Source organism: Ahaetulla prasina, chromosome 2 (assembly GCF_028640845.1).
Source record: "Ahaetulla prasina isolate Xishuangbanna chromosome 2, ASM2864084v1, whole genome shotgun sequence".
NCBI lineage: Eukaryota > Metazoa > Chordata > Lepidosauria > Squamata > Colubridae > Ahaetulla > Ahaetulla prasina.
The window spans coordinates 18,758,522-18,774,095 of NC_080540.1; the positions used below are offsets into that span (position 1 = coordinate 18,758,522).

At 44.9% G+C, this 15,574-nt stretch overlaps 1 protein-coding gene and 1 long non-coding RNA gene across 2 annotated transcripts; one reads left to right on the forward strand and one right to left on the reverse strand.

Annotated features, from left to right (window-relative positions):
• The first annotated feature begins 995 nt into the window (after positions 1-995).
• Positions 996-10,527, forward strand: NRM (nurim). The gene is made up of 4 exons (XM_058171582.1): positions 996-1,257; positions 4,051-4,253; positions 5,732-5,908; positions 7,812-10,527. Exons 1-4 carry the CDS (start codon positions 1,095-1,097, stop codon positions 8,130-8,132), a joined length of 864 nt encoding a protein of 287 aa, XP_058027565.1. The 5' UTR covers positions 996-1,094; the 3' UTR covers positions 8,133-10,527.
• A 65-nt stretch (positions 10,528-10,592) lies between these two features.
• Positions 10,593-15,264, reverse strand: LOC131192436 (uncharacterized). The gene is made up of 3 exons (XR_009153734.1): positions 13,486-15,264; positions 12,585-12,786; positions 10,593-10,731 (listed from the first exon to the last, which is right to left on the reverse strand). It is a non-coding gene; the product is annotated as an uncharacterized LOC131192436 (long non-coding RNA).
• Positions 15,265-15,574: the final 310 nt, after the last annotated feature.

Sequence of the window (15,574 nt, forward strand, 5' to 3'; positions counted from 1 at the left end):
GTACTCTCCCCCAGCTGGTGAGATTTGAACTACTGAACTGCATCTAGCAGTCAGCTGAAGTAGCCTGCAGTACCTTGCACTCAAACCACTGTGCCACCTCGGCTCTTATAACACTAGACGTTACTGCCCCCTGCTGAGGATCTCAAAGCCTTCCGTGGTTTTGTAGGACCTGTAATATAAACATATATTTGACATTTAATGGCCTGGAAACAGATGTGTGAATTCTGCTGTTAAAAAGCAAGCGGAGAAAATGCCCAGCAATATCCTATGCTGCAAAAATATGTCCAGGCAGCAGGAACACAAAACAACTGTCTCTCTCTCTCTCTCTCCCCACCTCTCCCTCCCTCCCTCTCTCCCTCCCCACTCCCCATTCTGTCTCCCTCCCTCCTTCCCCCTCCTCTGAAAAACCGAGGTAGGATTTACGCAGCTTTTATTTTGGCGTGATCCCGGGATGGGAACGCGAGAAGTTATTATTTTATTTGTTCTAGCGAATGGATTCCTGGCGTGCTGCCAGGGATCCACAAAAGTGCCTACCGTTCCTGTCCTATTGTTCTCTTCATTATAGTATTATATGCATACTTTTACTTATACTTTTACTTATATATACTTTTTCTCTCATGATGGGTTATTATTTATGTTGATGATTGTATATACTGTTGTGACAAAATAAAATTAAATAAATAAACAAATAAATATAATATATATAATATATATATATATATAAATATATTATATATATATTATATATATATTATATAAATATTATATATATATTATATATATTATATATATTATATAAATATTATATATATATATATTATATTAATATATATAATATATATAAGCTTCGACGTCACGGGATCCCTCAAGAAGGGCTCTCCCCCAACCACGCCCGAAGTGTGTGACGTCCTTAGAACAAAGGCGGACCTGAGGATTCTAGGGAAGCCCTCTCGCTCCGGGGTGGGACGGAGGTAGAACGCCGCGATTGTGACGTCACGGGAGGGCGTGCAGATTCCGGGGAAAGCCCCACCCGCAGCTGGGCGTTCCTTCCAAGCGGCGGGAGAAGCTCTTTTTTTTTTTTTTTGAGCCCCGCCATGGCTGCTTTGCAGTTCCTGCTGATGATCCCGGCCTTGGGCAATTTCCTTTTCACCTTCGGGACTGGCGTGGAGCTGATCCGTTTTATTTCCTTCCGTGCCGTCTTTTTGCAGCTTCCCGCGGGGGCTGCGTCTCCTCCCCACGGAACCGGCGTGAATCCAGGTAAGAACGGGGAGATCCCGAAGCAGGACCTCCGTTTTGGAGTGCGGCTTTGGGGTTGTTTCCAAGACATTTGGAGGGTGGGTTTTGTTTTGTTTTTTTGGATGAGTTGATCCTCTCTGATCGAAAGGCTTCCCGTGGGAGAACGATGAGCAAACCGATACCGCGGATAGTGTTTAAAATAGGGAATTAAGACGAGAGCGCCAGGGAGATTTCCATGCTGCAAACTACCCTTGCGTGGCTCTGTGGCAACGTTTCGAGCTTCAGCTTGCCTCTGCCCAGAGGCCCTTTGAAAAACATGGCAAGACTGGAAATAGAAATGAGTGAATGCTTCTCCCTGCTGCCAAAAATTTGCGCTTGGGCACACACACTGCACGAATTTGATTTGATTTACAGTAACGGATTGCATAAGAATTGAGCTTTGCTGGCTGGGGAATTCTGGGAGTTGAAGTCCGCCAGGCTTAAAGTTGCCAAGATTGGAGACCCCTGCCTTGGACTGCAAGGCAATCAAACCAGTCAGTCCCAGAGGAGATCAACCCTGACTGCTCTTTAGAAAGCCAAATCCTGAAGATGAAACTCAAAATGTTTGGCCACCTAATGAGAAGGAAGGATTCACTGGAAAAGAGCCTAATGCTGGGAAAGATTGAGGGCAAAAGAAGAAGGGGACGACAGAAAAATGAGGTGGCTGGATGGAGTCCCTGAAGCAGTAGGTGTGAGCTTAAAATCAGTGGTTCTCAATCTTTATAGTGCTGCGACCCCTTTAATACAATTCCCCACGATGTGGCGACCCCAACCATAAAATTATTTTCGTTTTGAATTTATCGCGCCTGAAGCCATACTGGCTAGCGATCTGAACTGCTTGCGATTGCCTTGAGGACGGAGGCATTAAAGCGGAGACTCCTCCCCTATTAAGTTTATCGCGCCTGAAGCCAGATTAGGCTAGCGATTGGGAGTGATTGCAGCTGGTTTGAGAGGGAGACATCAGAGCAAAGATTTCTCTCTTTCTTAATTCATCGCGCCTGAAGCCGAATTCGGCTAGCAATTTGAAGAGCCTGCAGCTGGCTTGTGAAGTCAACCATTGGAGTGCGATTCTTCGACTCGCAAGTATACTTCCCATATTTCCGATGGTCTTAGGCGACCCCTGGCAAATCGTCATTTGACCCCCAACGGGGTCCCGACCCACAGGTTGAGAACCGCTGGCTTAAATGGTAGAGGACAGGAAGACCTAGAGGAACGTTGTCCATGGGGTTGCGATGGGTCGGATATGACTTCACAACTAACAACAAACAATGGGTTGCATCAGCGAACTTTATCGATGACAGTATAATAAACCCAAACAGGAAATCCACATCATGGCTTAGACTGTTGTGTGAAACCAACCAGTGAGTGTGTATTGAACAAATCATTGCCAAATCGTAGCCACATAAGATGTTGAAAGCAATCGAACTGTCATTCAGCTGTCCTCTGCTAGGAATGTTTGGCCCTGCTGCATAAGCTGTTAGATCAAAACTTTGCAGTAATATTAGAAGTCATCTTTGGCAGAATTCTGCTTCTATCACTTAAGATCCTGGGCATTTGATCAAGGATTAAGGCTGGTTTTGAGGCGATAGCGTCAGCCCACGCTTAGTCCCAGAAAGCTATTCCTATCCCTAAGGCTTGCACATAATTTTCATGCTCATCAAAGGGAAAATTTTCCTTTGTTTTACTGTCTTTGGATTGCAAATGTTACAGTCCTTTTATGCTTTCTGCAGGATATTCGGGATGCTGAGTGAGTTGTGTCCATCAGATTTAGAAGTGCAATTTGGAAAATATAAGCGGGGGGTGGGAAAGCAGATGTCTAAATGCCAGTGTCCTTCCACTGCATTCCCAACAGTTCTCCAGACTGGGTTGGGCAGACTATGGACTGCCTTAGACTTCAGGATTTCATTTTGTAGCCTCAAAGCACCCCTCTTTGCCAGCTGCAGATGTAATATTTTTTATGAAGGAGTTCCCTAAAACCCCAAAATTATTTCAGGGGTTCCTCCAGGGCAACGGTCTCCAATCTTTCTGGCTCGGTGGACCAATGGAGGCAGCGATGGTAGAAGGGGAGAGAGGATGGTTTTACTCGTGTGCCATTTTTACAAATGCAGCTTTGTGCGTGCACGCATGTGCAATGGCCCAGCACTTCCACAGCCCGGTTCCGCACCATGGACTGGGGCTTGGGGACCCTTGCTCTAGGGCAGTGTTCATCAATCTCAGCCATTTTAAGTCAGGTGAACTTCAATCTCTCAGCTGACTGAGGAATTCTGGGAGTTGAAGTCCACCCATCTTAAAGGCGCAGTTAATTTAGAATAACTTTATTGTCACTTTGAATCAATGGTGAAATCCAGATTTTTTTACTAACGGTTCTATGGGCGTGGCTTGGTGGGCATGGCAGGGAAGGATACCGCAAAATCCCCATTCCCACCCACTCCTGGGGGAAGGATATTGCAAGATCTCCATTCCCACCCCACTCTGGGGCCAGCCAGAGGTGGTATTTGCCAGTTCTCCAAACTACTCAAAATTTCTGCTACTGGTTCTCCGAACTGCTCAAAACTTCTACTACCGATTCTCCAGAACCTGCTGAATTTCACCCCTGCTTTGAATGTACACTAATCGGTATACATTAAAATGAAATTTTGTTGCATACAGACAAACTCTACTCTCAGCTAAAAAGGTTGAAAAAAGTCGATGTAGACCTTTATAAACCTCTTGGTAATTCTTGTTTTATGTCCTGTGATATACAGAGTGTAAGATGCCTCAGTTTTTCTCTTGCAGATGACACCTCAAATCCTCAGTGGAACACTGCCCTAAGGGATCCCAAGATTCTGCACTCACTCACAGTGGATGTGGGCCTGATCGTCCTTTTTATCCTGCAACACAGCCTGATGGCTTCTGATCGGGTCAAACACTGGACCTGCAGCTGCTTTGGGGTCTTGCAGAGAACAGTCTATGTTTTTTGCACAGGCTTATCCCTTCAGGTAGGCAGACTGATTTAGATCAGGCATCATAATCCTTATGATTTATATAAGGCAATCCTTATGATTTATATTGATATATTGATCATCAATTGTGTTGTAAATGTTGTACCTTGATGAATGTAAATGTTGTACCTTGATGAATGTATCTTTTCTTTTATGTACACTGAGAGCATATGCACCAAGACAAATTCCTTGTGTGTCCAATCACACTTGGCCAATAAAATTCTATTCTATTCTATCAGGGGTCTCCAACCTTGGTCCCTTTAAGACTTGTGGACTTCAACTCCCAGAGTCCCTCAGCCAGGTTTGCTGGCTGAGGGACTTTGGGAGTTGAAGTCCACAAGTCTTAAAGGGACCAAGGTTGGAGACCCCTGATTTAGAGTAATAAAGTGGGAAATTGTACAGGTACAGCTCGACTTATGGATGGTGCGCCAACTGAAGTTACAATGGACAATTTTAATTGTAACTTCAATTAGTTACCAACTTTCCTTGAAGTTCCAATTGCTGCCCCATCCATCCCATGGTCACTTGATTGCTTTTTGTGATTTATTTATTTATTTATTTATTTATTGTCATTTTCTGGCAAAAACCACCCATTGGAAAAGCTGGATTCAGACTCATGACGGTGTGATTTGCTTAACAATCACAGTGACTTGCTTGGCCACAGTAGTAAAAATTGAGTGCGGTCACAGGGTGACTCGACTTACGACTGCAATGACTTATCATCAAAATCCCAGTGTCAATTGTGGTCGTATGTCAAGGACAACCCGTAAAAGCTTGAACCTTTAATTCTTCATTATGTTGTAAAGTACAAATTGAGTTTCTTTCTCAGCTAGCAGAAATGGGATTTTTTTTTTAAAAAAAATAGATAATAATGAAGACTATAATTTTAACTTGCATTTAAACTTGGGTTGTTTTGTAAAACACAACTTGCCTCCAAAAGTTGTGGGTGCTCCAACACTGGAGACTTTGAAGAAGAAATTGTACAACCATTTGTCTGAATTAGTAAAAGGTTTCCTGGGGTTGGACTTGAAGACCTCCAAGGTCCCTTCCAATTCCATTATTTTGATTTATACCCTGCATGACCTGGAGTTTCTCACATGCAGTCATGTAAAATATCTTTGCAGTGCCTACTACTGTGTTTTCCCAAAAATAAGACCCTGTCTTATATTTTTTGAACCCTGAAATAAGTGCTTGACCTTATTTTCGGGGAGGGCTTATTATTTTGGGGCGCATGGAGCAAGATGGGGATCCTCTTGCCTTCTTACCTGATTTCCAGCTCTGTCTCCCTAACCCTAACCCAAGGAAATGGTGGGGACCAGCTGCACATGCATTTAAATATTTTTGGGGAGGGCTTATTTTCAGGGAGGGCTTATTTTAGCGAATGCGCTCAAAAGCCCGATTGGGCTTATTATCAGGGGATGTCTTATTTTCGGGGAAACAGGGTAGTAATGTAATTTTTTTTCCTTTTAACATAGTTGCTGATGAGGTATTGGCAGCCAGTACAGGATGGTCCTATGCTGTGGAACACAAACACTGAGCCATGGACCACTTGGGTTCCACTCATCTGCTTTATCCTCCATTTCATCTCCTGGCTAATCATCTTTAGCATCATTCTCATCTTCGATTATGCAGAACTGATGGGAGTCAAGCAGGTACTGTGTTTGTATTTGTTTTCCCCCTTCATGTTTCTCCATTTGGTGAGCAAGGCTGCAGGCAGTACGGTGTAGTTTGAGAAATAAACACATGGTGAGCCTAGCATCTGATGTAGTCCCATTTATCTTCTGGGGGAGGCAACCTTTCCCCCCCCCCAACAAGCATCACTTTTATTTATTTAATGAAATTTAGAAGCCACCCTACTCCAGATGCCTCTGAGTGGCTTACACTTAAAAAGTGAGAATGAATAAAATAATAGATTGTGCTCATCCAGAAGACGAGTTCTCTGTAACAGACAGTACATCCAGGGGTAGGCTTCAAAAATTTTAGCAAGGGGTTCTCTGCCCGGTTGCTGCGTGGGCGTGGCCATGGTGGGTGTGGCCTAGTCAGCCTCCTGCACCACGATGAGGGATGGGGTGGGGCTTTTTGTCCTCCCTGGGTACTTCAAGCCTCCCGGAGAGCAAAAGGGGCCTTCCCAGACTCTAGAGGCCTTCTGGAGGCCAGAAATCTTCAAGTAGGCATGTTTTTCATCCTTCCCCATCCTCCGCGCACGCACTGCGCTTACCTGGCATCCAAAACGGGCTGTGTGGAGACTCCTGGGAGGGGAGGGGGGCAGGCCAGCCAGGAGTGGGATTTGTGGGTTCTCCAAACTGCACAGAATCTCAGCTAGAGGTTCTCCCGAACCCCCGGCAGCCCACCCCTGAGTACTTACCAATAGAAGAGAATATTTGTAACAAAACTTTGAACTGTAGGGTGCTTAGTGCTCTCTGAGCTTGGTTGTTTTCTTGCAGACAGTCAAACAGTATACACAACAGCTAAGTAAGGAACTACCAAGAAGAAAGCGCTCCCACCAACACTGAGGGCATATATATACAGAGTAAACCCCACTACCTTCTAACACTGAAGATGTTACCGAACTAGGTAATAAAACATCTGCAAGAACACAACCCAACTCAGAGAGTACCAAGGACCCCGCAAACAATACATTTTGAAGGGAAGGAAATTGGATCAACTATGAACCTGCCCTAATGCCTTGGGCTGGGGGGAAAAGTACAGATAGTCCTCAACATATAACAGTTCATTTAGTGATCGTTCGAAGCACTGGTGAAATCCAAATTTTTTTTACTACCGGTTCTGTGGACGTAGCTTAGTGGGCGTGGCAGGGGAAAGATACTGCAAAATTTCCATTCCCATCCCACTTTGGGGCCAGCCAGAGGTGGTATTTGCCGGTTCTCTGAACTACTCAAAATTTCTGCTACTGGTTCTCCAGAACCTGTCAGAACCTGCTGGATTTCACCCCTGGTTCAAAATTACAATGGCACTGAAAAAGTGACAGGACAATTTTTCACACTTATGACCATTGCAGCATCTCCATGGTCATGTGATCAAAATTCAGACGCTGGGCAACTGATTCATATTTATGACAGTTGCAGCATCCCGGGGTCACGTGCTTCCTTTTACGACCTCCCGATAAGCAAAGCCAATGGAGAAGCCAGATTCACTTTAACGACCATTTTATTAACTTAACTGCAGTGATTCGCTTAACTGTGGCAAGAAAGGCTGCTAAATGCAGCAAAGCTTATTTAGAAACAGAAATTTTGGACTCAGTGGTGGTCGTAAGTCGAGGACTATCTGTACTCAGCGTTGTGCTATAAATGGGAAGCCATTTGTTCTTCTGTAGCAGGGGTCTCCATCCTTGGGAGCTTTAAGACTTGTGGACTTCAACTCCCAGAATTCCTCAGCCAGCTTTGTGGAGTTGAAGTCCACAAGTCTTAAAGTTCCCAAGGTTGGAGACCCCTGCTCAGTAGCATCTGCAGGGAGCCCAAGGTTGCCTTGGACGTATGTTTAAAATCTGGGAATGCCTCTACAAGTAAACAGGTGTTGCTCTCATTTCAACCCCAGGTTTATTACTACTGTTTGGGCATGGGAGACCCTTTGGTTATGAAGTCTTCACGGGCCCTCCGTCTCTACGCCCACCTTCGTCATCCATTGTACGTGGAATTCCTCCTTATCCTCTGGGCTGTTCCCTGCCTCTCCCTTGACCGCCTGCTTCTGGCCTCCCTCTTCACGGTCTATCTTACCTGTGCTCACAGCCTGGATGAACAGGATTACCTCTACCTCCGTGCTCAGCTGGATAAGAAGTTCCAAATCTTCTCCCGGGAAGAGGCAGCTTATGGGGGCTTGTTGGCTCAAAATGGCCCCTCAGACTACAAGGACAACTGAGTAAGGGCGGGATAGGTACCGGTTTTGGTTGCAGGGGTGGGAGCTGACTTTGGGGGGGGGGTGTCTGACTGCCAGGTCCCTCCTTGCAAAGCACTGAATAATACGCCATATCTTATCTTGATTGTGCTTTTACATAAAAAGGACTTGAAGGGCTACTTCCCAAAAATTTGTTATCTATTTAGGCCCAGTCTCTTGTAACTACCTAAAACAATCTTTCCTAAGCTACTGTTCTCCATTGTTACGGACTTTGTCCTCAAAAGCAGTATTAGATAAAGATGTTGGGGATTTTAGTCTGCACACATTTGGAGAATGTCAGATTGGGATATTTTTTCCAATTGTTCAATTTTCTGGATTGAAACACACTAAGTTCTACTCGTATTATAGATCATGTAACAGAGGTGCTGTTTAGGATCTTATTGGAGAAGGTTGGAATAACCGATTGCCTGGGTTGATCCCACCTTAGAATATTAAGGAGATCCTTTTTGATCATGAATTTTTCTCTTACTCTGAGAATCCTTAATACTGGTTGAAATCTAGCTATAATTGGCCATTTTCATGGCAGCCTCTAGATTGGATGGTTGTGGGGAGAGCAAAGCAGTTGGTTAAACAAATGTCAAACTCTGGAAAAGAGGCATCTCTAGAATCTTTTCAAGAGCATAGCAACCCCTTCTGAGTTAAAAAAAAATGGGGGAAGTGACTCTTTAGCTCTTTAATGGCCTGCTTTGACTAAGAGAATGTTTAAAAGGGTCCTTTTAAAATTAATAGCATGCTTTTATTTATTTCAAAGGAGCTTTTACTGACCTCTTGCCATAATTTTTAATCATAGCATTTTAACCTCAACATGCAAATACTTAAATTTTTAAAGAAATATTAGCAGCCAAGTGCACTTATTTGGAGGAATATGTTACAAGGGAATTATAGATTTCTTCAATATGATTTAAGAGTATACAGTATGTGTGTGATGGTTTAAGCTGCTTAATTACTGTTGCAAAGGTGCCTTGTTTCTGAGGTGAAAATGTCTTGGATCATAGAAGAAAAAACAGAAATCAAGAAGCTTTCAGTCCAAATGCTAATACTAATATCTTGGTATTAGATTTTCCTAAGGGATTTCCAAATCTTTCACTCATGCTGTTCTTTTAAAAGATTATCTTGATTAATAGAAACATTGCACATGTTAGAGTTCTCAGATACAGCTATTCTTGTTATTCCAAGGCATGCTGGCTGGGGAAGTCTGGGAATTGAAATCCAGACATCAAGTTGCCATGGTTGAGATATGTTTCTATAGACCAGTTTTGGTGAACCACTGGCACGGGTGCCGCTTCTGTAACGAATGCACGGCCTCGCCGGCTCCTCTTCCACATTTCTGTGCTCAAACATGTGCCGGTCAGCTGGCCGTCGCGCACGCAGGGATGACGGACCCTGGAAAAGTGGCGTTCCGGCACACATGCGCAGGCCAGCACCCAACCTTCCAGGTTGACATCAGTGCATGAACGATGGCCAGCTGTTCATTGGATGTTTGGGTGCCGGCTCGCGCATGCGCGATGGATCACCACACTTGCAGGTATCACCGCTCCCACGCGCGTGAAGGCCAGCTGACCGGCGCGCGTTTGGGCACAGGAACGCGGAAGAGGAGCCGGCGAGGCCACACATTCGTTGGGAGATGGTTTCGTGTGCCGCTTCCGGCATGCAGGCCAGCATGCAGGAACGCCAAAAGTTCACCGACACTGCTATAGACCATTGAATTATGGCTCCCCTCCTCCCTCATCATCATGTCATAGAGTCACATCTGGGGGCCATCCAGCAGCATCAATAGGGAGAGTTAAAAAAGCTAAGCCCTTTTGTATAAAGATGTATAAAGGGACAGGACTTTTATTATAATGCCCTATGGAAATCTTGAACTCCACCCCATAGGAAGCCACGGTGGGCACCAGTTTGGGGAAGTTGTGGGCAATGGAAGACCTGCACTTTAACTGCTTAGCAGAAAAACCCTTCAACTTTCTCTATGGAACATTACAATGGAACATATTTTTTTATTATAAACTGCACCGATGTGAGGAATAAATAAAATAAACATGTTCCATCACTCTATGAATAGAATGTCTGATTCCTCCTGTCTATTTTGTTATAATTCTTACTTTTGTTAAAGGTACAGGAACCTTCTACATATAGCAGGAAGAGGAAAGTAAAAATTTCTAGCCTGTTGCCGCCTAACATCTATTTCTGCTGCCTTATTTTACAGTGACCTGAAACACCATCAATATTTCAAAACTTTTGTTCTGTCCTTGTAAATGTATATTGTAATTCTGTATCTTAATACTAATGAAGCTTTTTTAAAAAAAACAATATTGGATTTCAGTGCAAAATAAATGTAATCTATTTTTTTAAAAAGATAAAATTTGTTTGCCTGTGTTCTACTTTGTCTTAAAAAGTTTGGTAAAGATCCTTTTTTTTTTTCCATCTCCAACTTCAGCGGTGCTCTGTAGGTTGAATGCTGAGTAGAACTTTCAATAATATGCACAAGTTTCCACGTGTAAAAGCCCTTCCAGCTTGTAAAACCTTTGGAAATCAGGTTGTAAAAGATGAGTCCACAACAAGGTTCCTATTTGGAGGACAAGAAAAATATCATTGGGTTTCTTGCACAATGCATCATCGCCCTGTCAATGGAGAGACAGGCATAGTGGCCCTGGAGGCATAGAATTTACTGTTTTTTTCAGACTATAAGACGCACATAAATTTAGAAGAGGAAAACAACAGAAAAAGATTTTTGGCCTCCCTTTTTTCGGGCCTTTTCCAGCCTTTCTTTGGCCTGTTTCTGGGGCTTTTTTCAGCCCATTTTTGAGGCCTTTTTCAGCCCGTTTTCAAGGCTTTTTGTGGCCCATTTTTCGGGCTTTTTTGAGGCTTTTTTGGGGGGTCATTTTTGGAAAAAACAGGCCAAAAAAAGCCTCAAAAATGGGCCAAAAAAAGGCCCGAAAACAGGGTGTGTGGAGCCCAAAAAATGGCTGGTGGGTGCGTGGGGTTTCAGCAATATTCGGTGTATGACGCACAGAAATTTTCACCTCCTTTTGGGAGACAAAAAAGTGTCTTATAGTCCGAAAAATACGGTAGCTCATATTCTCTTTATTACCAAAGAAAACAGCTTTTCTTCATTCCTATTATACCACAGAAATACTGTGAGGCTCATTTTTTATCGTTAAATGTTGCCCTTGTACTGATAGTCCTCGACTTGCAACAGTTCATTTAGTGACCATTTGAAGTTACAAAGGCATTGGAAAAAGCGACTTCTGTCCATTTTTTGCACTTATGACCATTGCAAATCCTCATGGTCACGCGATCAAAATTCAGATATTCAGCAACTGACTCATATTTATGACAGTTGCAGTGTCCTGACGTCATGTGATCCCCTTTTGCGACCTGACCAGCAACGTTATGGTGAAGCCAGATTCACTTAACCATGTTGTCAACGAAATACCTGCAGTGATTCACTTAACGAATGTGGCAAGCGGGGTCATAAAATGGGGCAAAACTCACTTAACAACTGACTCACTTGGCAATGTAAATTTTGGACTCATTATGGTCGTTATTTGAGTTACGAACACAATTGAGCGCAAAGTTGCCATTGCTAAGCAAGAATGTTGCTAAATGAGTTTTGCCCCAGTTTACAAATTTTTTGCCACGGTTGTTAACTGAATTATGTGATTGTTAAACAAATCTGGCTTTCCCTATCGACTTTGCTTCTCGGAAGCCAGCTAGAAAGGTTACAAATGGTGATCACATGACCCGGGACATTCCATTGTTATAAATACATGCTAGTCTCCAAATGTTACTGAAGGGTCACTAAACAAATGATTATAAGTTGAGGACTACCTGTAGTACATACAGTGGGTCCTGGACTTACGACCACAATGGAGCCCCAAATTTCACCTATCTTGTGAGTTTTGCCTCATTTTTCTTGCCATGGTCGTTAAGTGAATCACTGAAGTTATTAAGTTAGTAAAAGGCTTGTTAAGTGAATCTGGCTTCGCCATTGACGGGTTGTCAGAAGGTCGCAAAAGGGGATCGATCACACGACCTCAGGACATTGCAACCGGCATACATAGGAGTCAGTTGCCAAGTGTCTGAATTTTGACCATGTGACTATGAGGATGCTGCAACGGTCATAAGTCACTTTTTTCAGTGTCATTGTAACTTCGAACAGTCACTAAATGAACTGTTGTAAGTCGAGGATTACCTGTGTCGCATGTGAACGTCTTGCTAAAACACTCCCAACACACACACACACACACACACACACTATTTTACGTATGTATCTAAAGGTTAGGGGCAGACAACCAACAGCAAGTAAAGGATCAGTTGGTTACTCCTCAGCTGTAAAATGGAAACACCAATGTGTGGAAATGAAGGCTGCTTCATTCAAAACAGTCCGTCAAAGCCTTTTTCCTTCCTTGCTCTTACCACAGTATGAGAGAGAGTACGTGTGTAGAGTCCCAATGCAAGAGTCCCATCTGCTGTTAACTTTCATTTCAGTCATAAGATAAGATCCAAGAGTTGGCGCACTTATGTTGGTGATGGACAAGTGCCAGCTCTCACAGCCACTAAGGGAGCCTTTCCTAAGCTGTGGCACTCCAGGTGAGTTGGATTACAACATCGATATTGCCTATGGAGACAATGAGAGGAGTCCAATGCATTGGAAAACCCTTGAGGTAAAAATGCTCAAATATGAACAGAACAAGATTCTGATGATCTTGTTGTGGTCCGCCAGCAGCCCGCGGACCTGGCAACGGAGTCACAGTGAGGAGGCTGCGGAGGACAATGGGCCAGTTCTGGAGTCAGGGGAAGGCCCGGACGAGGGCTCTGTGTCGGAGGCAGAGATGGGGCCAGGGCCATTGTTGTGTCTCGTCCAATCTCACCTCAGCCGGGGTCTTCTTATCTGCTTCCGAACACGGAGGAATGTTCTAGTATGCCTCCCGGCCCCAGCCCTGGCTCCATGCCCAGACAGGCTGAAGTGGAAGAAATACCTCCAGCCCCCAGCTCTGGCTCCATGCCCAGGCAAACGGAGCAACTAGACCCCTCCCCCTCCTCCACAGCATGTGAGCCTGAGGGAGGTCTATTACCAACAGCTGCCGACTGGAGTGACCTCGTCAGAAGACTTGATAGGCGGAGGCAACAGAAGGAAGGAGGGCAGGCCTGGATAAGTGCTGAGTCATGGAGCCACACCCATGGCCTATATAAAGGATCTGCTTTCTGGCATTCTCTGAGTCAGGCAAAGTCTAACATATCTTGCTGAAGTCACTTTCTGGTCTCCTGCCTGCCCTGAGGACTTTGCTAGGACTTTGGCAGAGCTGCAGAGGCACACCTGATTCGGATTTCCCTGACCCGGCCGTCAGCAGAGGAGTGGGACACGACAGCCATCTGGGAGCGATGCGCAAACTCCGGAGCCTTCAGAGGCAGACAGCAGAGAGGCAGCGGAACAGGAGGAGGCTGTTCCTAGTGCACGTATGCGAAGAGCTGCCAGAAGGCAAGAGCAGCTGAAGAAAAAAGGACATTTGGGGAGTAAGGCCAGAAGATGATTGGCCACTTCCATAAGGCTTAAAAGAGCAGCAACGAGCCATTGGCTTCTTAGTAGAAAAGCAAGGTTGATTTCTGTGCTTCTTGTCAGCGTCTCTTGAACTTTGTGGTGGTTTTGCCAATAAAAGCCTTTGACAGGTTGCCAAAGACATCAGAGGTTGGTGATAACACCAACGGGCTGGTTATTAAGAATTTTATTTTGGCCTAAGCTGAGGATGAATTAATTCTCAGATGTTTTAATAAAATAAGTTTGTTGCGGACTGAATTGTGCTTAGTAATCACAACTTAGGCCTTGGTCACAACAGATCTATCTTAGACCAGTAATGTAAAGTGACCAGATTTCAGCAATGGCAAAGCAGGACACCATTGACCGGGGGGGTGGGGGTGGGCCTGCGCATGCGCACTGAGTCTTGCCACCTGCCTGAAGGAGGAGGAGCGGCTGCTGCTTCTCGGCTCTTCCAGGCAGGCTCGGCTCTCCTCTCAGCTCTTCCAGGCAGGCTCGGCTCTCCTCGGCTCTTCTCTTCCTCTCGGATGAAGTCAAGGGCGTCTCTCCTCCCTCTCGTGCCCCCTTCTCCGCCACTCCCCCTTCTCCGTCTCTTCTTCTTGCGTTGCCACCTCCCATTTTCAGAATGGGAGTGAAAACAAAAAAAAAATCAGGACTTTTTGGAATTGCTACGGGACGCGGGACAAATTATTAAAAAGCAGGACTGTCCCGCCAAAAGCGGGACATCTGGTCACTATACAGTAATGGCAAAACATTTGAACTCCGCATGCCCAAAATTCAAAAAATGCCTTATTCTGCTGCCCTGTCATCACACACATACACAGACACCAAAAAAATCTATTCCCTCTCTCCCCCTACCCTTTTAGGCTTTTAGGAAGAGCGATGATCAGTGGCTATTGAGGTTGGGCCAGAAGTTAAAGACCTGGGCCTCTACTTTAGCTCTAGCATCATTGCTACGGTACTTCTCAAACAGGCTGCCTTGCACTATACCCCAAAGGTTTTGGGGAACAGCACATGGTCCAGCATTCTCCAGGATCTGCCGCAGGCCTTACCTCCAGGAACTGTTGTCTTTCTGTTAAGAAGCCCGTACGACCTACCTAAGGCTACTCCGGGTTGCACAAGATCTTCGTTCTTGAAGCAGTTTTGGAGAATATGCTTCTGCAGCCTCTAAAAACTGTGCAAAAGCACACCACGTTCTTGTGTTATTTGGGGGGGAGGCTCCAGAGGCTGTACTAGAGCACAACTCTCCTGAGTAAATTCCAGAATGTCTAATGGCCACAGAAGAGTGCAACTCATTCTCGCAGGGCCTCTGCAGCCTCCAAAAGTCATCTGAGAATAGAGTATGCTTTTGAGAATAGATGTTGTTGGGTGTTATTGAAGTCATGTCACCCAAAATGATATGGCATGTGGCACCTGTGTTTTAGGTCCACCATTGTTGTACTTAACAATTGGCACAGATTATAGATAACAACGCTCAGTGCGCCTTCAGCATTGAGTCATGCGGCCACATGACCATGGAGACGTCTTCGGACAGCGCTGGCTCTTCAGCTTTGAAAGAAAAGAGTACTGCCCCCTAGAGTAGGGGTCTCCAACCTTGGCCACTTTAAGCCTGGCGGACTTCAACTCCCAGAATTCCCCAGCCAGCTTTGCTGGCTGGGGAATTCTGGGAGTTGAAGTCCGTCTGGCTTAAAGTGGCCAAGGTTGGAGACCCCTGCCCTAGAGTTGGGAGCGAATAGCACTTACGTGTGAGTGGAACCTTTACCTTTACCTATAGATAACAATGTATAGATTTTGAAAAGGGTAACGTGAAGTTTTTGCAGTAATTAGGCTAGCGCTGAGTTTAGAAGACCTCTGCCCCTGTGGTGGGTTTCAA